Source organism: Pseudomassariella vexata (assembly GCF_002105095.1).
Source record: "Pseudomassariella vexata strain CBS 129021 chromosome Unknown BCR38scaffold_11, whole genome shotgun sequence".
Classification (NCBI taxonomy): domain Eukaryota; kingdom Fungi; phylum Ascomycota; class Sordariomycetes; order Amphisphaeriales; family Pseudomassariaceae; genus Pseudomassariella; species Pseudomassariella vexata.
The window spans coordinates 1,401,957-1,428,746 of NW_024467966.1; the positions used below are offsets into that span (position 1 = coordinate 1,401,957).

At 49.8% G+C, this 26,790-nt stretch overlaps 8 protein-coding genes across 8 annotated transcripts; 4 read left to right on the plus strand and 4 right to left on the minus strand.

Moving 5' to 3' along the window:
- Positions 1-1,110: 1,110 nt before the first annotated feature.
- On the minus strand, positions 1,111-5,389 carry BCR38DRAFT_496783 (uncharacterized protein; the record flags this gene model as incomplete). The annotated part of the gene is made up of 5 exons (XM_040864756.1): positions 1,111-1,572; positions 1,662-1,776; positions 1,836-2,193; positions 2,253-5,171; positions 5,331-5,389. 5 exons carry the CDS (start codon positions 5,387-5,389, stop codon positions 1,349-1,351), a joined length of 3,675 nt encoding a protein of 1,224 aa, XP_040713093.1. The 3' UTR covers positions 1,111-1,348.
- Positions 5,390-6,628: 1,239 nt separating this feature from the next.
- Positions 6,629-7,507, minus strand: BCR38DRAFT_442730 (uncharacterized protein). The gene has a single exon (XM_040860829.1). The coding sequence runs from the start codon at positions 7,105-7,107 to the stop codon at positions 6,826-6,828; it is 282 nt and encodes a 93-aa protein (XP_040713094.1). The 5' UTR covers positions 7,108-7,507; the 3' UTR covers positions 6,629-6,825.
- A 1,702-nt stretch (positions 7,508-9,209) lies between these two features.
- Positions 9,210-10,730, plus strand: BCR38DRAFT_411978 (uncharacterized protein; the record flags this gene model as incomplete). Its single annotated transcript, XM_040858632.1, has 2 exons — positions 9,210-10,176; positions 10,240-10,730. 2 exons carry the CDS (start codon positions 9,210-9,212, stop codon positions 10,728-10,730), a joined length of 1,458 nt encoding a protein of 485 aa, XP_040713095.1.
- A 290-nt stretch (positions 10,731-11,020) lies between these two features.
- On the minus strand, positions 11,021-12,601 carry BCR38DRAFT_411979 (major facilitator superfamily domain-containing protein; the record flags this gene model as incomplete). The annotated part of the gene is made up of 6 exons (XM_040858633.1): positions 11,021-11,097; positions 11,200-11,302; positions 11,474-11,612; positions 11,659-11,916; positions 12,036-12,246; positions 12,394-12,601. The coding sequence occupies 6 exons, from the start codon at positions 12,599-12,601 to the stop codon at positions 11,021-11,023; spliced, it is 996 nt and encodes a 331-aa protein (XP_040713096.1).
- A 5,029-nt stretch (positions 12,602-17,630) lies between these two features.
- BCR38DRAFT_411981 (Alpha/Beta hydrolase protein) lies at positions 17,631-19,255 on the plus strand (the record flags this gene model as incomplete). The annotated part of the gene is made up of 3 exons (XM_040858634.1): positions 17,631-18,656; positions 18,709-18,839; positions 18,892-19,255. The coding sequence occupies 3 exons, from the start codon at positions 17,631-17,633 to the stop codon at positions 19,253-19,255; spliced, it is 1,521 nt and encodes a 506-aa protein (XP_040713097.1).
- Positions 19,256-19,644: 389 nt separating this feature from the next.
- BCR38DRAFT_487928 (uncharacterized protein) lies at positions 19,645-19,982 on the minus strand (the record flags this gene model as incomplete). Its single annotated transcript, XM_040864213.1, has 2 exons — positions 19,645-19,751; positions 19,817-19,982. 2 exons carry the CDS (start codon positions 19,980-19,982, stop codon positions 19,645-19,647), a joined length of 273 nt encoding a protein of 90 aa, XP_040713098.1.
- A 2,146-nt stretch (positions 19,983-22,128) lies between these two features.
- On the plus strand, positions 22,129-23,583 carry BCR38DRAFT_411982 (secretory lipase; the record flags this gene model as incomplete). The annotated part of the gene is made up of 1 exon (XM_040858635.1): positions 22,129-23,583. The coding sequence occupies one exon, from the start codon at positions 22,129-22,131 to the stop codon at positions 23,581-23,583; it is 1,455 nt and encodes a 484-aa protein (XP_040713099.1).
- Positions 23,584-25,474: 1,891 nt separating this feature from the next.
- BCR38DRAFT_411983 (uncharacterized protein) lies at positions 25,475-26,357 on the plus strand (the record flags this gene model as incomplete). Its single annotated transcript, XM_040858636.1, has 4 exons — positions 25,475-25,614; positions 25,765-25,894; positions 25,954-26,132; positions 26,234-26,357. The coding sequence occupies 4 exons, from the start codon at positions 25,475-25,477 to the stop codon at positions 26,355-26,357; spliced, it is 573 nt and encodes a 190-aa protein (XP_040713100.1).
- Positions 26,358-26,790: the final 433 nt, after the last annotated feature.

A 26,790-nucleotide genomic window follows, 5' to 3' on the forward strand; every position in this document is an offset into this window, starting at 1 on the left:
ACGAAACGACAGAGTTTATGTACCTCTGCTTCATAAACAAGATACACTTGCTTTTCTTGCCGCCACACACATCCCACGTTCTCCAGCCTCTCGATCAGTCAGTCTTTGGACCCCTCAAGGCAGCCTATAAGAAGGAGCTTGGTTACCTTGACTAATAGGATACTACTACTGTCGTAGGGAAGAGAAACTTTCTCCTCTACTATAGAAAGGCACGTCTAGCAGCATTGACCGTCAAGAACATTATCAGTGGATGGAAATATACTGGTCTCTAGCCTTCGAGCATAGCTAGACCCCTTATGAGCGCCCTGCTCCTTAAGAATACGTCAGCACCAATCAAACAGCCTAGTTAGACTCGCAAAGGGCACTCTAGTAGTCAGGACTAGGCGTTAGAGACATCGGCAGTAGCCTAGTCAACGCCTAAGAGGAGAGATAAGCTCCAAGATCAACTCAGCTTATTCAGCAAGCTTGATAGTGATCCAAATACCCAACGGCTACTCTTTCGGAAAGTTCACAAGGGCTTTGATGAGGACTACTAGTTAGCTGTCGCACAGCGAAAGATCAAGGCAATAGAGGCAGAGCTTGAGGCTAGTAGGGCTAGGAAGCGGAGGAAGGTCAAGATGAGCCCAAATTCGAAGTTTACTAATATCAAGGCTATTCGGAGGGCTCAAATCGAGGCTAGTGAAATTGAGGATAGTACAGATGAGTCTAGCGAGTCTGAAAACCCTAGTGACGGTGAAAGCTATATTGTAGTCGCATCAGAATAAGTATTAAAAAAGGTCGAAGTTAATGGTTATAATATTGTCAGAGAACAGAATGCCATAGGCACCGGTGGGACACCGGTGGGGGCTCTGGTGTAGGAATGTGCGAGTCATGACACGATATGGAAGTCTTGGTTTGCGGAACAATCGGGGAAACTAGTGCTCCGCGGCTCCGACGTCGGGTTCTAGCTATCTATGTACGGGGCGGAGGCCCGGGAAGAAGATAGAGGGAGAGTAGAGATCAATGCATCACCGTGGGCACCCCTACCTGAGACCGCCAGTGACCACCCGGTATTACGTAGGAGGGACGCCCGTTACTCCCCATCACTCTGTACTATCGCCTTCGGCCTAGCCGTACCCTGACAAATATACAGCGTCATTTTTAGGGCGTCCCACATGTGGGTGTGGGACGTTATTGCTCGTTCACGCCGTCAAGGCGTGACACCTCAGTCCATCCGATCCTTCCTCCATCCAAACTCCAAATCAACAAATCCAGCGAATCCCGCAGCTTTCGTTGTACTAAAGGCGTTTCGTGTATGGGTATCAATAAGAAGGTATTATATACAGTTGAAGAATCAGGAAAAGAAACATCAGCCATGCCCCTTTTCAGTCAGCGCAGCGGCCAGCTGCTTCAGCCGTACAGGTTTCGTCATAAACAGGTCAATGCCACTGGCAAAGGCTTCTTTCTGTGTGCTGGCGGATGCGAGCCCCGTGAGAGCGAAAATTGTAACAGGAGCCAGTCGTTGCGTTCGCTCGAACTCCCGTATGCGGCGTGTAGACTCGAGTCCGTCCATGACCGGCATGGAAATGTCTGCTTTTCAGTCAGTTGATTCAACGAAGAGACAGCGTAGTACCGAGGTGGCCGAAGGGAAAGGGGGGAGAGAGAGGAGGAGAGGGGAATACCCATGAGAACACAGCAATACCGCCCGGGTTGGTTCACGTAGGATTCCAATGCCTCCATTCCATTGGATGCGGTCTTAAAAGAGTGATTTAACTTCCTCATCAAAGAAGCAAGAATCTACAATTTGGTTAGTTGGATTGTGATCATAGCTAAATTTCGTGGTTGCGAGATCTCACCTGTAAATTGATCTTATTATCGTCAACGAGGAGATATTTTGTCCTCTTTGGGCTGTTGTCCGAGCTGTTGCGGTGACGTAGTAGCTCGATCTTGGGCTCTGCTGTGGACATATTGTCTTCCTCAGGCTCGTGTGTTGCCAGCTCGGGGTTGACAGACGCAGATGGCGTGTTGGCATTGTCCGACTCGGCAACGTTACACAAAGGGTCATGAACGGGTAGCGGTGGGAAGGCGGAGGAAAAAAACGGAGTTTGAGTAACGGAACCAGATGATTCAGACGATAATGGAATATTCGCTTTAAAATCGTTCCATCGGCCCAAAGCTAACACCAGCGACTTCGCAACTTTACGCGGACCGGCACTGAAGACTGTTTAGGTACTGCGCACAAGGTAGCATTAGGGGACGGACCATGGACTTACGGCTGTGAAATGAACTCGAGCACATCTTGTCTCTTGGACGACTTGTAACTGGTGGACAGTTTGTACGCGGCGATAGCGTTGCGACAAATTACCATCATGGGCGGGAGAATTTGTGACTGGTCGTTTGCAAGGACTCGTTCCAGCCAACGATCGCTGCAGATGATCAAATCTGGTCTGATGTCTGTCTGCTCTGCTGGAACAACTTCCAGGTGAAGCCAATCACGACAAAGACTCTCCATAAGTGCAACTTCTGATGGTGCGGAATGACCGGGCAGAGCTTCTACGCCATCATTCTCTTTTAGCCCGCGAAGACTCACCCTGAGGCCCGTCAGTGCGGTGACGTGGTCCACGAACAAGGTATCTACCACCACTGCATGGTGCTTGGACGCGGGAAATGGGATGGTGGCGGATATGGAGGTGCCCCGCCCCAGCTGACTTTCGACAGTGACCGATCCGTTCAGAGTCCTGACGATTTGTTGCACAGTGCTCAGCCCGACGCCGGTCCCAGGGTTGAGTGCATCTTCTTGGGCGAAGGGCGTGAATATGTGATTGCGTAGAAACTCATCTCCCATTCCCTTCCCGGAGTCGGTGATGGTCAGTTTGAGATTGGAACGCCGACGATTGCCTTTGCCAGAGTGCTGTTCTTGTCTCAACGAAATGACGATGAAGCCGCGTTCGGTGTACTTGAGCGAGTTTCCCAAGATATTCATGATGACGCGCCTTAAGGCACCTGGCTGCGTATAACATTGCCACGACTGGCTCGCATCAAAATCCAGATATATCGAGACCTCGCCGATGGTCATTTGCATAAGCCCAGCCTCTCCTTTTTGATGCCCGAAGGTTTCGACAGCCAAAATCGTGTCCATGTGTCGCATCGCTTTGACGTCGTAATGATATTTTTTCCCTTTCTCCACGACTTGTGCGATGGACATTTTCTGAAAATTGTACCCAGTATAGGTACTTTCTATGCTTTCCTCGGCCAGCGAGTCAAGTTCAACGTCGGACAACAATGTGGTGATTTGCGACTGAAAAGATTTCTGCCGGTTCTGTTTGGATTGTTCCTTTGAGACTTTGATGAATCTGTTGATCTTGCTGTAGTCCAGTAGATGGTCCAACACATCGAGAAGAGTGCGACCGCAAGATTCCATGGAGTGTATAACGTCTCCTTGAAAGGCATCGATTTCAGTATCATGCAAGAGTTCCACGGCAGCGACAATACCATGCAATGGCGATCTCAACTCGTGGCTTAGCGAGCCGAGGAGGTCACTCTTGGCCTTGTCGGATTGTACCGTATCAAGACGGTTAACCTCAGCCATGATAGTGTTTCCGAAAGCACGCAGATAACTAACTTCGCCTTCCATGGTGAAAGTGCGAGCTGGTGTTTTTGTCCAAATGAAGGCCCCAGCAAACCACCGTTCCTTGTGCGAGTCCCAGAGAGGAACGAGCACAACGCTCCGAGCACCCGGGAAGATAGTCACAATATATTTTCCTTCGTTCTGTCCGGAAGTCGCAGCGCTTAGAGACGCAGTGCCCTCATTGGAGCGCTTCCAAGTCGAGATGGTCTGCTCTTCTTCCGAGTCCCCGGACTGAACATCACCGTTTTTGTCGAAGTTGAAAATCTTGCCAAGAGGGTAGCGTCTCAAAAGCATCCTGAGGAACTTCTCGGGTATGGACACCTGGTATGTACTTGTGCCATCATCAATGCTGGACCGATCAGAGGTCGAGAAGCCGAAGACGTTACAGTTGTTGCACTCAGAATCTTCGAGAGCCTCGTCCAGAGTTTCCTCACTGCTCGATCCAGATGGCACCGCCCCCGACGGGTTTGAATCACGTCTATGATGACTTGGCACCAGGCCACCGAATGACCCAATGCTCGCGTCAAGGAAGAGGACTCCCTCTACTTCAATGGATTCTCTGATCACGTTGGCGGCCCTACCAAAAATGCTCTTGGTATCCTTCAGGTGCAAGTCTTCTGGTGTTGGTCTGGAAAGTGTGCTAGCAGTCGGCAATGCCGTAGACATGTTGTTCGAAAGACCAGATCTGATGGTGGTGGGCGGACTCGGAGACGTGTTTCCGGTATCACTCCGGTTGGATGTCGCCTGCTCATCTTCTGCTCGTGCTAACTGGGGGATGGAGGCGCTTGACTGCAAAGGCTTAAGTTGCGGTCCAATTGCCACGCTGTCATCCATTATATTCTCGCGCATTTCATGTACGTGCTGGATTTGCTGCTGCCTGTGGTTGAGAGCGCCCTCGGCGCCTGCAGTCTCGAAGGAGCCACTATTGATACTTAACCACCATCTCGACATTGTCGACTTCCCTTCGACAAAGCTGCCGATGCCCCGTACCATACGTTCACTCCTCCTGGAACTGTCATTCGACCTCTTTGACTCCAGGTAGCCAATCAGGGTCCGCGACATGTCTTGAAGAAAGACAATCTGCTCTTGTTCCAATGCATCCCGGGGTTTGTTGTCAAGTACAGAAAGCACGCCAATATTTATGCCTCTGGGCGACACAATGGGAACGCCTGCGTAGAATCGATTGTAGGGCGCATTTCGTATGCAGGATCGGTCGCTGAATCGCGGGTCCTCGCCTAGGTCGGGTACGACAGACACGGGCAAGGAGGTCGAGATTTCCGATCCCTGGGGACAAGCATCGGTAAGCATAAGGACATGTTCACATATACCTGCAGACCTGGGAATAACTGTTCCTCCAAGCCAAACGTTGTCTGGTTGCTCGACATTGGGGGCCAAAGCCAGCGATGGCGTGGACTCGGCGACGATATACTGGTTGTTGCGGTCGAATACGGATATCAGACACCGAGCGGCGTTGAGTCGAATAGTGGTGAGCTGGGCGAAGGCGGTGAGGCCGGCATCAGACAACGTCGACGTCGTCTGTTGATGTGTATCTGTGAGTTCATGCCTTGCAGCTCTCCCGAGTCCAGTCAACACAATGAGTCCACAGGGCAGTTGAATGGATATGCGTGAGGGCTCATGCTGCCGCTGGTGCCGAGCGCGAGCAAGAAAGCAGCACCACCATCGCTAGGGAAGGGCACGAACAGAGGAAGTACGGAGCACCTACAGATGAGATGCGAATTTGAACACCTCCCGCTCACGCGCAGCTTCCGACACCTTACTCATGGTCTCGACTGCGGAGGACCCTGAGGTTGAAGGTGCTGTTGAAGTGCCGTTGCACGAAGGTGTCATGTGGGATTGCGATGTGGTATTGGCATAGGCGTGTGTACGGGAAGCCGATGCCAAACGCCGTTGAGGAGGAGAGCTTGGCTTCGCGATTAGGTCATGGTCCGGATTGGGCGATGCTCTGGAAGTGAAGAATGGTGGGAAGATGGTGGCGGAGGGGATTCCCAATTAGGCCAAGTGGAACTGCGAGTTGGCGAGCGTCGGGAGGAATAATGTCGTGCTACCGTGCCAGCCTAGCTAGGTACGTTCGTAGTGGACCAAGGGTGCTTGGATCATTGGGAGGCAATGGATAAGCAACAAGTGCTGGATGCCGGAGCAGATCACGACCAGGTTGTCGGGAAATTAGAGTACATGCGTGAGGAAAGTGCGCCCGGGGTTGAAAGACTCGAAAATCTGGCATACAAGTAACGAATACAAGTATGATCCTCGAACCGGTGTACGTGCAGTTGGTTCGTGTACTTGGCTTCAGATGGTCGGCTCTCTGGAATATTCATCTACTGTTGACCTGAGACCTTAACGCGCCTCTAGCTTTACTGCTCGCAGGCGTGTACAGGGCTGAGGGGGGCAAGAGCGTCGACAAGGTTGTTCGCACGTAGAAGTGGCGTGGGGACGGACTATCAATTTGGATGCGTCGCTTTGCGAACCATGTTATTTTCGCAGTATGTAGATGCACGTGGTCCCCTTCTTGCAGTGCTATGGATTTAGTTTCGGGGCCCGTTTTCGAGTCAGACCAGCAGCAAAAAAGTAAGGATGACAATTGAATCGCTTGTCATCAAAAGTGCCAGGCGGGATTAGGATTAGCAAGAACCAGACGTTGAGAACTGCGAACATAGAGGTTGTTGACAAATGCAATTTGATTCATCGAGATCAGCCATTTTCGCATTCAAAATTCGGATACATGTGCGATCCAATTCTTGACCGAAAAGTGGCATTGCGCTCCAGCAGTAGCCAGATCGGCCATTGCGACCGAGCTTGGCATGTCGCCCATCCATGCGACAGGCCGGTCTGGACCCCGCGACTTAACGCATTAGGTCTAATAAGCAGAATATGCTCCCATTATTGGATGGCAGGGGTCTCCTAGTACAGCTTCACAGGTACCAGAGCAAGCAGGAACTCCCTCCTGCAGCAAGTAGACAAGCCTGGTGCATCGCGCGCTTGGATCACATCAGCAGTGGTGAGGTGGAATTGTGCCGGTGACCGCAGTGCCCCTCAAAAAAGAGTGGACTGCATAACAGGACTTGATATCAGTCTAGAAGATTGATCTTACGACTTTAAATTTGGGGCACTAAGATATGTAACTAATGAAATGTACATCCTTGTCCTCTGTCCGGTATATGGTATATGGTTACAATACCTATATGGTTTATAGCAGTACGTCAAGTTCGTCCAACTGTCGCACCAAATTTACGGGAATAAAATCTGGGTCTCAATCCTTCTCTTGTTTTCGGTCGAGACACCAACCTGGAGGTCGCATCCATCCCTTGATAAAATGCTACTGCGCTGAAGGATGTCAACTTAGTCACTTCATTGAGGCTTCCAGTACGAACTCGAACTTCAATAATATTACTTACCTGGGGTAAGATACCAGTGGCAAAGAAACGCCCACATGACACCAGGATCATGTGAGCATGCCAAGTCGAGGAGGACCATGAAGACATAGTGACAAGCTATGCCTTCCCTGATGACCAGACCAATGAGCAATCGTTATGTGGTTTTCACTTCTCGCTCATGAAACATACAACGTGATTGAATCCACGAAATGGATACGACGGACATTAAGATGGCGCTTCTTGGTGCAAATTTGCCACTATGCCCGGAGCTACCTCCGGCACCCTATAAACTAGCTTTGGCATATCCTCTTATGCACGATGCGAAGTACAAGTATATTGTTACAAAGTGACACACGGCGTGCAGCAGCGAGAATTTTCTAGGGAAGGCTCTATAATTAGGGCACAGCCTTGTTGTGTTTGTCGAGCTGTGGCCTTTTGCTGTCACCATGGGGTCGAGCAGGTCTTTTCAACGGCTCTATGATAGTGACAGTTATCAAATACATTTATAGCCATTCTTGGAACTTGAGAACTATATACATGGTTCCTCCCTTGTAGTCCACATATGATACTTCCGCGAGCACCTTAAAGCAAGGGATCCGCGGCCCATTCAAATCACCGTGTTGGATCGTCATGTGGCCGTATCTCAGTCTCCCCAAGGCAGTGTGATGCGCTGCACGCCGCTACGACCAACTGCTCGCCTTGGTCACGTTGTGTGTATCAAGAGTTTTTCTCGTGGCTCGGAGTATCAAACAAGCGGCATATAATCAAGTGATAACGTTAGCGATATACTCGATCCTCACGTATAAAGATGCCCTGTGCATGCTTGCAGGATTCGTATAGGACTTATTACAAGCTATAACAAAGCATATTATTGAGTGTGTATTTGTCCCTCTGCCCAGAAAGACTGGAAGTGGCCGTAAGGGTCCTCAATCCAGAAAACTGCGCTTCTTGGCTTGTACATTTTGATAGTGCTGATCGTGTCTGACCATAATAGTGGAACATCCTGTCAGCAGGCTACTGTAGCCGGAAGAGGAAAAAAGAGCCGTTGCTGGTCAGAGACTGGTGCCGTCCGACAACTCGGACCACGGCGAACACCTGAAGTGTTCATGAACAATTGTATTTGGTGTAATATTTGAGGCTGTTGGCAATTCAGGTAAGAGGGTTGCGTTGGTGATGATGGTGTGAGTAAGTCCCAAAGGCTGCAGCTACGGCAGGGCTATCTACGAATAATTGGCCCAAGCGCTGCAGCCAGCACATAGGCGGTGTGCCTCGGGCATGCAACAGAAGCACCGGAAGCTAGCGCCACGATTAATCAAAGCTGTCAGATATGAATCCGGTAGTCCCCAAATAATTCACACGATGCGTCGAAGCTCTGGTATGATTGAATGTTTCAAAGGGGCCTACAACCAACCCAGAAAGATTAGGAAATAGCAATGCACGACCGTGAGTACGACTAAGGTATGATGCAGATGATTTTCGACCTGCGTTATTGAGGCCATGGGTCTCCTTCGGCAAGGTGTGATAAACCCATCTCCTTAAACTATCCCGTACATGCCTAATGGTGTTTGGCAAAAGCTCCCTCAACAACTTGAGATAAATCACTCAGACCCGAACATGATCAACGATCTTGAAGTCACGTACCCAGCCGTGTATTCCACAGCCTGACTTTGGCATGATTCAAGTACACACAACAAGACCAGGCTGATACGCAAGATTAACCAACCATACACAACCCCCCCTCTCTTCCCCCCACTGTGGATGCACTTGCTCAGTCCAAAACGTAGATCCAATGTGGAATCGGAAACATCTTGCGCCCATTCAATAGTGCCCAACCATCCCACTGCATCTGCTGATTTGATCAGTGCAATCATGTGGAACGCCCATAGCATGTAAGCAAGCCCCCTGAAGGCTGATTATCCTTGTGCCAATGACCTCTGGGGGTTTGGCCCCCACATTGAGTTGCACTGAACGACTCTGTAAGCAAATTGATTGCGCAGGTCAGAACCACGCAGCTGCTAGCTACATAGTTACATATGCAGTAAGCATGCAACACGCTGTTGTCGCTCATTGTAACGCTCGTAAGCAAGCACATACCCGCCAACCAAGAACGCCACCCTATATAAGTATATAACAACGATCTTTCCAATTGACCTGGTCACTTCGCTTCACTTTTACAAACAAACCCATCCTACCTCAAATACACATCCATCATGTCTCTCACAGCCAGCGACGAGTACCACGACCTGGCCCCCACCGGCGTCGACCGGGCGACGCTGGAAGCAGACGCCGCAGCCCTCCTTCCCCTCCTTGATTCCTCTCCTGGAATCCACATCTACACGCCCTCGGCGCCTATTTTCCCCACCGTTCAGAAAGTCTTGAACCAACTCACAGACGACATCAAATGCCTGGCCATCGTCCGGCCTAACACCGAAGCTGAGATCAGGGACACGTTGAGGCTATGCTCTTCCCTCAACATCAAGGTCACCATCCGTAGCGGCGGCAACGACGTGGGGGAGCGATCGATCATCCATGGCGGTGTCGTCATCGATATGCGCTCTATGGACTTCATGACCTTGTCTGCTGATCGCAGCTCGGTCAGTGTTGGAGGTGGCATCACTCACGGCAAAATCCTGACGTTCTTGGATAAAAACGAGCTTGATACGCCTGTAGGCTGGGGTCACCAGGTTGGATATGTGGCGTGGGCTTGTGGAGGTGGGTATGGAGTTGAGTGCGGATCGCGAGGGATCGGATCGGATCAGATCTTGGGCGGCCGAGTTGTCACTGCAAACGGGGACGTTCTTGAAGTGGAGGATGGGAAGGGGGATGAGGATGTCTGGTGGGCTTTGAGGGGAGGAGGCGCCGGTATTGTGGGCGTGGTGAGCGAGTTGACGGTCAAGGTATACCCCAAGCTGAGAGTCATGGGGGGTTATGTCATGTTCCCCTTTGCGGAGGTGGAGCAGGTGTTTGACCGGATGCAGAAGCTGTATGAGAAGGACTTCCCGGATCACTTTGCGGGGGAGGTGTACCTGATCGACCCTATGAACAACGGAGGGTTGGTAAACCAATTCTTCTGGTGGGAGCTGGGCGATGATGAGGCGACCAATGCCGAGGCTGCCGAGAAGTATCTTGTCAAGGTGAAGGAGTTTGGGACGGTAGTCAGCTGCACTGTTGCTGAGAGTAAGTCGCATACCCCCTGACTGAGCACATGGAAATATCAACATGAGCTAATGGAATCTATAGCAACCCCCTACAAGTTCCTCTACTCCATCGAGAACCCCGTCCTCGACGTCCGCCAAGCCTTCTTCAACGCTTCCGCCATCGTACCTAGCTTCTCGCGCGAACTAGGCGCCGTCTTCGCAAAGCATCCACTGCCGAGCATCACTTCAGCCGTCGTGTTACACAATTGTCACGGTGTGGGAGCACGCAGAGATCCGAAAGCCGCATTCGGGCCCCGCCAGCCCCATGTGCTGGCTGGTATCGTGGCCAGTTGTGAGTGGGAGGACGAGGCGAGCAAGACCAAGATTAAGGGCTGGCCCCAGTTGGTGTACGACGATATCACGGAGAATAGATTGGATATGGGCTGGAAGTACTCCAACTTCAACCCCCCCGAGCCCGGTGATGGAAGGATGTACTTGGGAGAGGATGGAGCATGCAGGATGAGGAGCGTTAGGGAGAGATTGGATCCGAAGGGTCTGTTCGCCAGGTGCACACCGGATCTCGGTAGTGCATAGGACAGATAATATGCGTGAAGATTGAGGAAACTGAAAGAGGACGCTCTATCGAGATAACGCCTTGCTGCAAATCTTCTCGTTTTCTTAACTCCAGACTCATAAACTTACAATAAACATAATGAAAAATACATTATTTACATATTTCATGTTGGCATTAGCAGCTTTTGATATGGGGGCTTGCGTGCCCCCTTTCCATTAATTCCAGACAGTCCTTGCATCTAAGGCAACGTTTGCCCCCTTTTCCAGATTCATATATGCAATACATTACATGTATTCGCATAAAAATACTACTATTCGACTCTAACAGGTAATCTGCATTCGATGTTCTCCATAATAACGTCCTTTCCCAAAAGAGCTGGGAGGTTTTCTGCCGGGTTGTAGCAAGAAGAGCAATGAGGATGCGTGGGTCCGCAGTATTGGCGATGTACTCCTCACAATCCACCATCCTTGGAGGCACAAGATAACAAACCTCCATCTCCGGATTTGCTCGCAGCACGATTTCCTTCTCCATGAAAATAAAGAAGAATCCCAGAGTAGCCACGATGCTGACCAGCCAAATTACCCTCAGCGAACTTTTGCAGAAGTCAAAGACCGTGTCCCGTGTTTAGGGCCCAAAACTCATTCAACAGCATGGCCATGACGAAGCCACAGGTGCGTTCATCACTTAGCATCTTCCTGACGCTGATGTCCGTTATGCGCCACAACTCAGAGGCAAACCGGACTTTGAAAACAGAAGCACGTACCAAAACACCCCAGATAACCCCATACGCGTGCATTGAGGTAAGCGTAGCCGCGGCAATTGCAACGTCCTTCTCAGGGAGATCAGCCTGAACAGCAGCCAAGTTGGTCAACATCATGAAATCAATTCCGGCAGCGGATGATCTGCATGATAACCCACTTGGCCTAGGACACAGTTCGATTCAAATACGCGACAATGCCGAATCCAAGGATCATGAGTGCAAAGACGAGGAATTGGAGAGGCCGGTAGCGGTACCTCTTGGTGACTATTATGCTTCCCACCACATGGAAGGACTCTTTAACTAGCACGTTTGCGAAAAGCCAGATGCCAGAGGTGGCGTTATCTGCGTGGAGAACAGCTTGGAAATAGACGAGCAGGAAGTACAAGCCCCAGTACAGCAGAATGAAACTGAGGAATGCCATAATCAGAGCAACCACTGGGGTGCGCCTTTTGAAGATTAGCTCAGGAAGCGTGGGATTATGATCCAGGGCGCAGTCTCGTGGACGTAAAATATGGCCAGACCCACGATGCAGAGAGCGAGAGCGAGAATACCATGGTAGTCGGACCTGGGGTAGCGGGTGCCGACGCGGGCGAGGTCGGTGAGAACCGATGGCACGGCAGCGATGAGGATGGCGTTGCCGAGGTAGTCGATGACGTTTAGGCGAGACGTGAAGGAGATTGGCGGTATAGTGTACGAGGAGAAAGAGGAGGAGGAGGAGTACAGAGGAGCCCCCGAGGGGAGGTTGATGTAGAAGACCAAGCGCCAGTTGGATTGCTCTACGAGGACTAGCAGGAGCTATGTCAGCTAGGGGGTGAGACGTCCAATTCTACCTACCTCGAAACATTAACAGGAACGTTGATATGCAAGCCGAAAAAGAGGGGGACGACATGCAGCAAGACTAAGAAATGGTAAACACCACCTACCTCCACCAACAAAAGGGCCAATAGTAGTGCCTAAATAGAAGATGGTAAAGATCTTAGCTATACAGCTGCCCCTCTCCTGAAATGGTATAAGATCGCTAATAATAAGCTTGATTATAAGATTGATCTCACTACCCCTGATTCCCTGAACAGCCCGACCCGCAATCAACATTACGTCACTATTTGCACCACCCGAAATACCACTGTCCATAGTAAAAATGACGACAAGGCCGATGAATACACATCTTTAGCCGAAAATGTCAGTCAGCCAACTGCCGGATCAGGGATAGGAAATCCGCGCTGGTCGGGAGGTAGGCGTTGATGAGCCAGATGTATAAGTCGCCGCTGTCGAGCTCGTACACGATGATGAGGTTACGGGGACTAGACGGCGGCAAGAATCGGGGTTAGGTAGAGCGCGGGGAAGATGGCCCAGAATTGCCAGCCTTTCTTGGTGGAACTCGCTGCATTTTCTTCGCCGCTGATTTCGCTGTTCGTGGGACTGCTGGATTCCCCATCTTTGTCTTAATGTACTGCGATGACATGGCTGTATTATCTGATTCGATATGTGAAAACTGCTTGAGCGACCGTTGAGAAGGTGCGTATGAGAACATGATCTATGAAAGTACTAGACAATCAATCAAGTTTGAAAGAGTCTTGAGCTTCAGCTCGTTGTTTGAAGCAGCATATCTGCAGAGAACACACCAGAATTTTTAAGAATTTTTAAGCAGGCTCAGCATTTCCCGTTTCAATTAATAACCGTATAAACAACCGAGTACTTTAGACAGGGGATTGACAGGTTTCAAGAAGCATCACAAGGGCTCTTTCATTTTACGACAGATGCCACTGAAGCAAGTTGAAGTATATCCGAGACTAGGATGATGTGTCGTTGCTGCCTATAAGCTGCTGTGGGTTGCGTTTCGAGGCCCCCAACAAACTCCCGAAATCAGACACATCCAGGTCCGGAAAGCAATCAGAACGTATCGTCAAACCCAAATGATGGTCAACCTCTGGCGACATGGACGGTCTCTACACCATCTATTGATATATCTAGGACTCCTCCCCACCAAGTATTGGATCACCACATCAGTGGCTCACCAGGCGAAGAACAACAACAAAATCCATCCGACCTAGTATTCTGGATAATGATGATCTTAGACCTTAACATGCAGCTAGCACGGCATGCAAAGTTGATCCCCCAGGTACTACCCCCAGTCAGTGAGGGCGCATTACGTCCGGGAACAAAAGAAAATTCAGCATCGATAAAACCTTACATCTGTCATAGGTATCCATCAATATCCCAGCCGGTGTATGCGCAAAACTCCCTCCCGTCCCGATATTCATGAGCCCTCCTTGCTCTCCCAAAACATTATCTCTGGATCCGGTCCTCCGAACTACTAAGTCTTCTCGACATGCCTGGCCCTCTTGTAAATACACAACCGGGTATTCCGGCACATAAAATTTCGCTTCACTCGACAACAGATAGAAGATTTACCGTTCACCAATTCCTCCTGTTCGCTACCGGGACTGACCGTCGGCTCGTTTTCCATAAATCAGCGGTCTGATACCAGGCCGTTCTTCAGGTCGTGCGCATGCGGGTGTCCATGTTCGCGCGAGGCAGGGTTTTGCTGACTAAAATGGCATCTCTTAAGGCTACGATGACCTATAGAGAGGCCTTGAGTGTTTCTCTGTGGCCATTATCCACGGCCATTATGCCGGATTTGGCTTGGTGTGTTACTGGGAGTAGAGAAAGTAGATGTTTTGGGCCTGGTTGATGGGATTAAGAAGGAGCTTTTGCGACGGCAGGCGGTTGAGGTGTTTGAAATTAACGTTAGAAGGCGTCATTATATGCGTACTTGAGTAGAAGTTGTGCATGGCATTAGCATTTCCTCTTAGGATGAGGTTATCTAGGGATATTGCGCATGGTACACTTTGTACGTGGGACTCGGGTCGGGTCCTTGTGCTGATTTTAGGTCAGCGGGATTCAGTTAGGGTTCAGACTGAACTTAATACGGGCATGGATCAGGTTATTGGTGTTTCCTCATCGTGACCAGAAGGAGGAATCATATATCCATATTATTCACAGTTAAAAGGTTCGGTTTATGATATAGAAGGGTTCGGCTTTTGATTGGTTTGTATGAGGCTGTAATTGAGAAAGTCCGGTCACTATATCGTGTTGGGGAGTTAACAATTAGAGTGAGTACCTTAATCATAGTCACAATCCTTGATATGGATGATAGACGTCACAGCAGCCCCTAGGCTGTTGGATAAAAGCTTAAAGCAACTTTCGGCAATCCAGGAGCAGTCAACAATATCAAACAGATAGCCATCAGACAAAAAGTCTGATCTCCCTCCATTCAAGCATTATCTGCTTATGGCGCTCTTGTTACTTCCTATCGAGCTACTCGCCAGAGTAATCGAGCAGTCCATGCCCGAAGGCTTCGAAGGCCTCATGCTCAGCTGTCGCGCAGTCTACGATTGCGGGAAGCGCTTCATTGCAGAACATAAGGATCGCAAGCGGCAGTGGTCGCATGTCAACTACAGCTCAAATTACTCACGAAGTTCTCTCGACATCCTTCACCAAATCGCCAGCGACCCCATTCTGTCGGAGTATATTCAGACGGTCGACTTTAAGGAACAATCGCAGGTTGGAGAATACGACTCAGACTTGAGTAGCATCCGAGAATGCATCGCTCAATCCAATCTTCTTCAAGCCGCCGATGTCGATCTGGACAAATGGATTAGGGAAATACTATCTTATATTGACGACGAAGAGTACGGCGATCTCCATGGCATTTTCTCATGCCTGTTCTTCCTCACATTACTGCCCAATGTCAAGACTCTGACACTGCCCCCTGGCTGGGAATGGAAAATCTACCCGCCATCCGAAAACAATGCCACCGAAGTTCCTGAATACTGGCGATTACTAGAAACAATCCAGCAAAGTCAGCTTCAAAGTCCATTGGATGCGTCACTCGGTCGGCTGGAGCGCCTTCAGGTTTTACACCGCCCCAGCACCGATATCAAACCCAGCCTGCAGTCCCTGTCAACCTTCCTGACCGCTCCTAATCTGAGAGAACTGTACGCCACTAATTGCATGGTGTCAGAGAACAGAATGCCATAGGCACCGGTGGGACACCGGTGGGGGCTCTGGTGTAGGAATGTGCGAGTCATGACACGATATGGAAGTCTTGGTTTGCGGAACAATCGGGGAAACTAGTGCTCCGCGGCTCCGACGTCGGGTTCTAGCTATCTATGTAAGGGGCGGAGGCCCGGGAAGAAGATAGAGGGAGAGTAGAGATCAATGCATCACCGTGGGCACCCCTACCTGAGACCGCCAGTGACCACCCGGTATTACGTAGGAGGGACGCCCGTTACTCCCCATCACTCTGTACTATTGCCTTCGGCCTAGCCGTACCCTGACACATGGCAACAAACGACAACCCTAGCATGGGGAAAACATTCACTTGGTTATATCCAGGCCTCAGTTCAACTCTAAAGAAGATCGAGTTCTTCCACGGCTGCATGGACGCTCGTGGCATTGCAGAACTGCTGCAACATACTCCTCATTTAACCTCGCTCAAGTACAGCCACGCATCAAAACACCACGGCGTCGAGTACGACTGGGATGTGGGGGCGTTCATCGCTGCCATCGGGCGGCACCATGGCCACGCCCTCAAAGAACTGGCAATCACCATCGAAAACCAACATATGCACGGCGACATCGTCACGGGCGTGAATTCCATGAAGGAGTTTACCCAGCTTCAGATACTTGAACTGGATGCAGGTGTGTTTTGGGGACCGTCTATTACGTCGGGCGAGAAGAAGGGCCTCGTCGCCGAGGAGCCCAAACAGGGCTATGAGAAGTGGTCGCCAGACTGCATTCCGCCGATCACCGACATCCTTCCTCCAACCGTGCGAAGTTTCTGTTTGTGTTTCAATCTCAATCCCAACGCGAGCTGCAAACCAGTGGTACTGGGGCAGCTTTTCGCCAGGTTTTCGTCGAATCGATCGGCTGCTCTGCCAAAGCTGGAGAGGTGTGGCATTTGGTATTTGGGGCCTACACGACTGAATGGAGATAACGCTAAGTACGAAGAGTTACTCGAGAAAGAGGGTGTGCAGTTACATACAGATATTGTGACGTGTCCCCCATGGGTACAAGAGTTTCGAAAGCGATTTATCGGATTTCTTGAAGGCTGATACGAGACAGCCTTAATACTTAAGCAATCCATTTCATATCAACCACACTTGATATCAAAAACGGGTTTCACTTCTCTTCTCCCTAACGTAGCTTTAGGCTTCAATATCGTGACTTATAATTCACCAAGTATTTCACCCGTGATACTGGCAAGGTGCCTTCTTTCTGCATACTATACATATTCAGCTATGACATAGCTGTCTATTTGAGCATCCCAGCCGGTTCAACGCCGATCATAGAATATTGTCTACCATTTTCTGCTCACCTTTTTCGGTACAACACAAATTTATGTTTCCCTAGGCTACCTACGCTTCATTGTCCTTCCACCGTTACGTACTTCTCATCGTAACGATATTGTCACGGATATCCAACTACAGAATGTAGGACGGGAGTGCTAGAGAGGAGTCGGTTTCTCGTCACCAGGTTGGTACTGGCAGTGTAGTGTAGGGGACTCAAATACAACAAGTTAATCACTGCCCCTCCTCGAGATAGGGGGGTCACAGCAGCCTATTACATTGCCAACCCTTGCATAGGCTAAGGCCCGGCAAGCCACTGGCTTATTCGCACCTGACAGATATGAACATCAGGTTTGAAGCACCGGTGTAGAAGAATACTAATAACTACCAGCATTTCACTGCTCTCCGGGTAAGGTCAATAAAGTTCAGTTGTTCAGTATCCAAGGTGGAGACTTGACTTCCGAGGTCAACCCCAGAATAAATATCGGATGAACTGCCTATGTACGCCTAGCGTCCCCGTAACCTGGAGATCATAGTTATAAGTTCCACACTGCTCCACACTCAAGTTCTATCGGCGCTGCCAAATACACGAGCCAATCGACCTCAGTCCAATCTAGTTCAATATCCGTTGCGCCATATCTTTACTGGGTTGGACCAAGTTTCCAAGGCATTATTCCAATGATGACGAAAAGGAGGGCCGCTGGAGCTTGCGGGTGTGGGGGGGTCATCAGTACGATAAAATATCCGCAATGCCCATGCTCGCTGAATCTTGTTGTTCCTTTCTATTTTAATTTGGCACAGCAACCACGATGCGTCTCCCATTCCTCGCCTTTCTGGCGTCAGTGCCAAATGCTCTTGCGCGGCCGTACGGGCTGTCCAACTTGACGGTCAGCATCCCAAATGGCATCATCCACGGCACTATCGACAATTCAAGCCCAGACGTCCACCAATTCCTCGGCATCCCCTACGCCAAACCTCCCGTAGGAGCATTGCGCTGGACGGCACCTCAGCCAGCCGAGCCATTCGGAGAAATTGATGCGAAAGAACTGCCACCGAGTTGCATGCAGTACCTGACCAACAACCCGGGATTATATATCAACGAAGTCCTCGAGTTTAACTTGGGCTGTCGGAATGGGTCCACGGGACCCATCACCGAGGATTGTTTGACCTTAAGCGTATGGGCACCAAAAGCGACCAAGAAGTCCAAGCTTCCTGTTTTGCTCTTCATCTATGGTGGCAGTTTCACTACCGGGGGACAAAACGTGCCATACCAGTTGCCTCCTCAGTGGGTTCAGAGGACCCAGAGTCATATCGTTGTCTCTTTCAACTATAGATTGAATCTCTTCGGTTTCCCGAACGCAGCCGGCTTGGCCAGCGAAGAAACCCAGAATTTCGGTCTGTTGGATCAGCGGTTAGCCGTGGAATGGGTCCGAGACAATATTGCCTCCTTCGGGGGAGACCCGGAGCGGATTGGGCTCTGGGGCCAAAGTGCCGGCGCCATCTCCGTGGGGTACTACAGTTTCTCCTATCCCGAAGACCCCATCGTCAATACCATGATCATGGACTCTGGAAATGAGTTCCTCGATATTCAGACTTACGATGCGGCACATTCCAACTTCACCTTCCTTGCCTCGAACTTTGGTTGCGGCGACTTGCAGCCTGCAGAGGAGCTGGAATGCATGCGGAAGGTTGACGCGTTCGCGCTGGAGGATTTCATACACACGTATGATGATGCTGCGACGGTGCCGGAGATAAGGTTCACGCCTACTATTGACGACAAGACAGTGTTTGCCAATTTCACCGAGCGGACATTGGCTGGCAGCATTGCCAAAGTTGTAAGTTGGCCTTCTAGAACGTGACAATAGTGACTTACGAATTTTCATCTAGCCTGCTATTCTGGGCAGCAACGCCGAAGACGGCGTACCCTTTGTACAGTACAAACCAACTGGCATCAACGAGACCTTGGCTTACCAGTCGACATTGCTGTATTTCTTCTGCCCTGGCTGGAAAGCTGCTACGTTAGTCTATTAGGCATAGAGTAGTGACCTTGATGACTAACTATTCTTGCAGCAATCGCCTCGCCGCGGGGGTTTCCGTTTACCGGTACCAGTACTCGGGCAACTTCACCAATGTCTCACCCAAGGGCTGGATGGGTGCCTGGCACTCCGCGGAATTACCTTTGGTCTTCGGCACGCATCCTTTATATCGTGGTAACTCGACGAGATTGGAGTACGAGACAAGTCACGCGATGCAGGATGCGTACTTGGCTTTTGTTACGAACTCTGGGAATGAAATACACATGACAACCCAGCAGTGGCCGGTTTACAATCAAGTCGCCGCTGGCTTGGTCAGGGAATTCGGCGCTAACGTCCCTGCGCAGACTGTTAGTGTTGCTGGAATGGAGAACCAGTGCCCAGGCATCTACCAACCTTGATTGGGCTATAATTATTAATTATATACGGCAAAGCCAGCTGCAGCGGCTGACCAACGCCAGAAAATCGGGATGAAATAACGCACAACTGGATCGCCCTTTACCAGCGATCATTGCTGTACTCAGACAAACATCTGACATGTGTACCAGAGCATTCGCAAAATGAGGTGATTGTGCTAACCTGAGGATGTTACCACTTACAGCGGTGGTGACCTAAACGTACATGGGTATAATGATTATAAACCATAGTAAAGAAAAAAGGCACATCCTGATGGTTATTGAAGTTATTGAACCAGTCATGTTGCCTCTCCAAAACAGCTTTTCCTCTCGTCGGCACTTCTGAGCTCGAGCCCTATTGACAGCATTCTTCCCACCCTTTCCATCACAACAATTCAGCTGCTCTTCAAAGTCTTGCTAGCGGGTGTCGTGCCTGATCTCTGTTGATAGAGCATGTAGCCGAACACTGCGGCGGCGATCGTTCCCAAAATGAAGAAGTTGTCTGTAAGCAGAACAGCGTTAGTGACGTCAGATCTCGGGAAGCAACGGGGGCTAGGTGTGACCTACGGAAAGCAAAGCCTAGCGTGCCCTCGACAAAATTGACAACACCCTTGCCGGCGTCAATGACGGTCTGCAGCGCAAACTGGAACACGTGCACGATGGCCATGAAGAAGCCCTGGATGAGCTCCAGGATCGACTGGAAGAAGTGGGTGATTCCTGTTGCGATACCCATGATTGCGGGCGGGTTTGTCTGTAATCTCGTGATGGTTGTTAGGGAGTTTGAAGTGAGGCTGTAAAATGGTATGTTCTCGGTAAGGCAGGAAGTAACATGCAGATGAGGTCGGATCTAGAGTTACGAGCAGGCGGAGCGGATCTTTCGTTTTTATTTACAAACATAAGCTGGCAAGCTGAGGACAGGTTTGATTCAAGGTTGGCTACGTCAATGAGCTTTCGCTTTAGCCAAACAAAGAGCGAGCTTGGATTTGTTGGCACATTCAAACATCATGTTCGCGTAACTTTGAATGTGACGCGCCTTACTGCCTTCCCCAGAATGTGGCGGTACTCAGTGACGTCACAGTTGCATGTGGCAGATGCGATGCTGATTGGCTAGGGCACTTTCCTCCGCCCATGAGGCCGAAGAATCTCGATGGCTGAGGTTGCAGAACTGGACTTTACTGCATCATTTCACAGAATTGAATTGCATGGAGCTCATTCCCTGTTGAAGTAACGCAGTCAGTTATTAAGAACACGAACCCTCCTCCAAACATACCCTAGCTTCACGACTGGCGTCGAACGTCACTTTGAAACCTGTCACTTATGTTAACTATAATCGTAATCTTAGAGTATTGAAAGGCTGGTAGGACATTCATTAGCTGCCCTCTATTTATAGCAAATTTAGCGATAAAGAACTAGCGGTTAGACGCTAATATAAGAGGTATCAACTACTAGTAAGGTAGACAATTTGAACTAATTAATTAAGAGTTTAATAAATATTTTTCGAATATTCAAGCTAAGAAGGATAAACGTTAGAAGTATTTCTAACTGCTACCGACTAATAATAGCTCTTCCTAGGATGTGAAATGCGAGCAGGTTGATACGCGAGCCTTAGGAGGTTACGCTACCCTGTAGAGTAGGTAAGATAAGATACGATAAGACAGGGCTGCCTGCAAGGATGCTAGCTACAGAACTAACCAAGCTTTATTAGCTAGCATAAACTCTGCTTTGCTCCCTACATGCGCATGCATCAAACGTAAAATAGAGAACGAGGAGAACGAGCAGATAGCTTATTTCATTGTTATTGTGGGAAGTTTTGGCCTCAGGTGTGGAGGGGTACGAGGCAGGCAGGCACGCGTTGCACTATGTCGGGATCCCTCAGGGCCAACTTGGATTGGTCCCTTATGCACCACCATAGTACCAGTACAGCCCCTAATACTTGGGTTCCGACAGTTATGGAGCTATGCCTGTTGTGAATCGATTCGACTCTCGGGCCCTGTCAGGCTCAGTCCTAACTGTGCCCGATCCGAATGCTGTATATAAGCTGCACTTTCGGGAGCGGACGGAACTTACTTCCTTTCCTCCCTATCTGTTAGATATTCACGTGTCTTGCTGTGTGGCCTTGTTGTGATTCTGATCTGACTGTGATGTTGCCGTGGTCGGTCCAGTTGATTGTAAATCTTGGGCTAAGTCCAAGTAGCTGGTAATCTTAGCCACCCCACGCTAATGGTCGATCACTGACCCCTTGTATCTGACGCTATCAATGCAATAACCTGCATTCGACCTGCATCTCGCGAACCTACTAGAAGTATATGCAGAGATCCGATCTTTCAAAAAGATTACTTAATCCAGATACGTTTACTGATCAAATTAGTAGTTAAAGTAGTCAAAGACATAGTGTGATTTTGATATAGCAAATTAGTGTTATGCTTCAGATAACATTATATTTCTAGGTCAATACGCGCTAGAAAGATAGACTAATATTCAAGTTAGTATATTGCTATTAATCATATGTCGGCCTGGGTGTCCTTCTATTTTCGCATGGGGTTTGTTCGGTTGTGAAGGAATAGTCTCATGCCGACTTAATGGTTGTCTCTTACCCCGCGGAGCTTATTCGTGCAATCCCTGTAAACATACATACTACTAGTCATTTCCCCCGCAAACGCATGGATGGAACCATTGTTGCTAGGCTTGGAGATCCTCCTGCAATGGGATATCTGGTCGTGAAATATCGACATAACCCCTCTTTGCCGTAATCTGATGATCACTCCTTCAATTTTAAGCAAAGGCATAGTTTTAATACCGCTGAATTCCCAGATCCGACGTCTCAGCTAACTCTGAGTTATGCGACTGTCCCAATCATCAAGAAACTAGAGATATAGGCAATGTATTGTATAGTTTTGATATCTTTTTGGCTCCTAATATCGCAGCAATGTTACGGTCAAGTCTTGTGGCCAGCAGCCGAGTCCCGGAGCAACACATTCAACTCTACTTACGGCTCATTAGACGAAGAACAAGCCCGGTCCTTGATGCGAAGTGCGAACCTCTCTGAAGCACAACAACAGGCCGTTCTTGTTGCGATCAACTTTGAGCGGTCAAACTGGGCTGGCTCCTCCACGCAATTAGATGCCTTCTACCAAGATGTCCCATCAACAGCCACTGTCGAGGCAGGAACCCCTATCAAGATCGAAAACTACACCAACACGACTCTTTATACCATTCCACCTGGGGTTGCCCTCTCGCGAATGCTATTCACAACTGAGACTATAAATGGAACTGTCATTCCCGCCTCTGCCATCGTCCTCTGGCCATGGCTGCCGCGCCGCTTCGCCAACATCTCCGGACTCCCCGTGGTAGGCTGGGGCCACGGCTTGTCAGGATGGTCTGGTGAATGCGGTCCCAGTCACATTCGTAATATTTGGTATGCGTACGGCGCACCGTTCACCCTGGCTCTCCAGGGCTATGTCGTAGTGGCGCCGGACTACGCCGGTCTTGGGGTGGATCACGACGCTGAGGGGAATTTCATTCCGCACCAGGCTTTCGCGGGCCCTGCAGCTGGAAATGATCTCATCTACTCTGTGCAGGCGGCGCAGAACGCATGGTCTTCTTTGAGTAAGGAGTTCATCATCATGGGACATTCTCAGGGGGGCGGCGCGGCATGGGCAGCGGCGGAGAAGTTGGCGAAGAAGCCTGTGGAGGGATACTTGGGAACTGTTTCGGGATCTCCCTTGACCTCATTTCCAGCCACGGTTAACTTGGTCTTGGACCAACCAGTCCCACTTGGTGCTGGTCTTGCCAGGCTTTCTACGGGAATTTCGTCTATTTTCCCTTCGTTCCAATGGAGCGACTGGCTGTCTGATGAGGGCATCCGCCTCACACAGGTGTTGCAATGGCTGCAGGGGTGCCAATCCGTCGCGCTCGAGCTGATCCAAAGCCCTAATCTAGTGAGAGAGGGCTGGAACGCCACGTGGTACCTATCTGCCTTTGAAGACCTCACGCGAGTCGGGAGAAAGGAGTTCGCGGGTCCGATGCTGGTCCTGGAGGGCACAGCCGATGCGATGATACCGGCAGTCTTGACTTCGGCGGCGGCCAATGAGACGTGCTCGACGTGGCCGAAAAGCCAGCTGCAGTACACGCTTCTCGAGGGTGTCACACATGTGTCGGTCTTGTATGCAGGACAACAAATTTGGTTGAATTGGATTGCCGACAGATTCAGCGGCATTGATGCACCAACTGAGTGCGTGCAAGAGATGGTGAGTCCTGCATTGGAGAAACAAGCATACCAAGCAGAGGTTGGATATACTTTGCAGTATGCATTTTATCCGTACGAGGTGGCTTAAGGCGTTTCAATAAGAAGGAAACGCACGTAGAATGAGGCAGAAATATTACTACGGATTTGTACGCAACGATGGACACGGCCGAGTTAAGAGACATCCTTTTATATGGCGGCGGTCACGTTGAACTAGATGAAGACGAAGGTGTGCCCACAGGATATGCACAAGATCGTCGATGCGTATATCAATGTTGTCGATAAACTCAATGCGCATGCCCATCCGGAGTGCCAATATGAACCTGCAGAAACATTCAAGAGTACATTCAAGAGTTTGATACGGAGTGGCCCCACTGGGAGATGATGTGTCATTGAGGGAGGCCAGAAAACTGCTGCTGGAACGCATTTTGGCTGACGTCGACGGGCCGCTTTGGGTGTTTTTCTGGGGAGGTGTCAGGTTACGGCGAGGCCGAAGGCAATAGTACAGAGTGATGGGGAGTAGTAGGCGTCCCTCCTGCTTAGCACCGGGTGGTCACTGGCGGTCACTAGCGGTCTCAGATAGGGGTGCCCAAAAGTGGTTCATTGATCTCTAACCTCTCTATCTTCTTCCCAGATACCTTCCCTTACATAGCTAGCTAGAGCCCGGAGTCGGAGCCGTAGATCCCGTATATCGGAGCCGTAGAGCACTAGTTCCTCCGATTCTTCTGTATACCAAGACTTCCATATTGGGTCATGACTCGCACGTCCCTATACCGGTGCCATGCATCCAGCACTCTGACAGGAGGGATGAACTTGCTGGCACAGGTTCTGTTCAAGATCCGGTAGGACTATTCGAGTGAGGAAGCCGGCCCGGTATACACAAAGTTAGAGGTTTACGCCAGATCGGACCGAGACAACACGGGAGCATGGATCCGCAACCAATTCCCGGGGATTATTTTATATCGTCAGTTTACATGGCTGGAACCAATACGGATTAGCTGCTTGGACCGGAATCTGTGATGATAAATTCTTCAAGTCCATAAATCAGTATCTGGTTCACGTCAATGACACTTCTTCCAAGCTCCATTGAATGTCTCCGCCAAATTCATGATAGTTTGTAGATGATATATCTGTGGGCAGAAATGGCACAGTATTCGGCCTATGCACGTGACAAGCAGCGTAACTACCAAGATAGGTAGAGCTGATAGAAAACCTACGATAACTTCCTAATTGACCACAACAACATTGGGCTGTTTTTGCCCACAATATCACTCGGTTCCCCCACAGTTTTATGATATCCCCAATGGTAATACTCCAATGAGATGAAGGCGTAAATAAACACATTTTCTGTAGAAACCCCTCATAATATTAGCCCACAATGGAATATTTCAAACACCCAACGACTCACTTTGCGCAGCTCTTCAACCTGCCTATTCCATATCGAGGTACGAAGTGAGTCACGAGATCCTCGCACGAGACAACCTCGGCGGAACCCCACCACTATAATTGTGCGATGTACATCCGAAAACAGGCAAGACGAACTGCGCAAAAGGTTCGCTAACTACTCACCTACCAAACTGAGTGTGTAGCCAAGTCATGGGATCCAAGTCCCGCAGTTCACCCAGGAACATACGAGTCATAGACTCGCCCCCAAGTAACTGGACGCCCAATATTCCCGGATCCTTGGCATCCATGTGGCAGCTGCGCTCCGTAGTTTGAGCACAACCCCAAAATGTGGAGTGCGGGTTAGTGTGTGAAGAGACATGCGAACGGGGAGGGGGAAAGCAAGGCAGTTGGTATTTGTGGAGATGAGGTTTGTCGGGTGCGGGATGCGATAGGAGTAGCTAAGTAGCACTAATCGCCGGATTTTCTCGCTGGCAGGAACTGGGAATTAACACAAACTGATACTCGGAAATATATAGGGTAGATCCTGTTAAATATAGTAGGGGTTATGCCACTTCGAAGAGCATAAGTTCAACCTCATGGCCTCGCTCTGCCAGTGCCCTATTACATGCCTGTGGTGTATGTATGCTGCATGGTGCGTGCTACTTGTTAGTTTCAATAATCAAGCCGCTGAATCTGTGATCAGTATTCCCGAATACCGGAAAGTTTTCGGAAGTTTGTATGAGGCTCTTATGTGCTGCCGGCTGAGTGGCAGTCCGCTTTTAGTGAGGCGACTATTGATTCGCAATTTTCCTGTACCTTCTGTTATCTGAATATCCGATGTAATTGCTGTTTGTGGGACTTTCTGAGACGATGTTTTGTCATGTAGAGCCATCATTGGGTCCCTCGCTATGATGGATTTTGTTGCCACAACAAACGCCTTGTTCTTTGGTGGAAAGTTCCTCAACGGTTTTGCCGTCGGAGCAATTGCCTCGGTCACAGTCACTTATATCGACGAGGTATGTCGCGTCCAGCTCCAAATCCGCTCCACAATAAACTGGCTAATTCCCAGACGCAGGTCACTCCTCTCGCCCTCCGAGGTTTCTTCACCTGCCTCAACGCCCTTGCGTTTTGCCTTACTTCGCTCGTGGCCGTTTTGATCACCAACGAGACGGAAAATTTCCACACCAGATGGGCATACTGTGCTGTCTTCTGCGCCCGGTATGGCTTCGCTGTTATTGTCTGGTTCATGCCAGAGTATGTAATTATTTCACCATCCACCCATTTCCACGACCAGCCAAAAGTAAAATTTTGATGACTAACATGCAATTATCTCAGATTACCCTGATGGCTCGCAGCAAAAGACAGAAACGAAGACGCTCTAAAGCTCTAAAAGGTCTCAACAAACTCGGCCAACGCGGCACCGAAGCAACCTCCAAACTTGCACTCACCCAACGCACCCTCGAAGAAGCCAGACATTAACCAGAGGGCGTGACATACTTCGAATGCTTCCGGAAGATCAAATTACGCCGAAAAATTATCAGCATCATGCCGCTCTCGATTCAATCCTGTTGGACCTTCAAGGTGTCAGAGAACAGAATGCCATAGGCACCGGTGGGACACCGGTGGGGCTCTGGTGTAGGAATGTGCGAGTCATGACGATATGGAAGTCTTGGTTTGCGGAACAATCGGGGAAACTAGTGCTCCGCGGCTCCGACGTCGGGTTCTAGCTATCTATGTACGGGGCGGAGGCCCGGGAAGAAGATAGAGGGAGAGTAGAGATCAATGCATCACCGTGGGCACCCCTACCTGAGACCGCCAGTGACCACCCGGTATTACGTAGGAGGGACGCCCGTTACTCCCCATCACTCTGTACTATTGCCTTCGGCCTAGCCGTACCCTGACACAAGGCTAT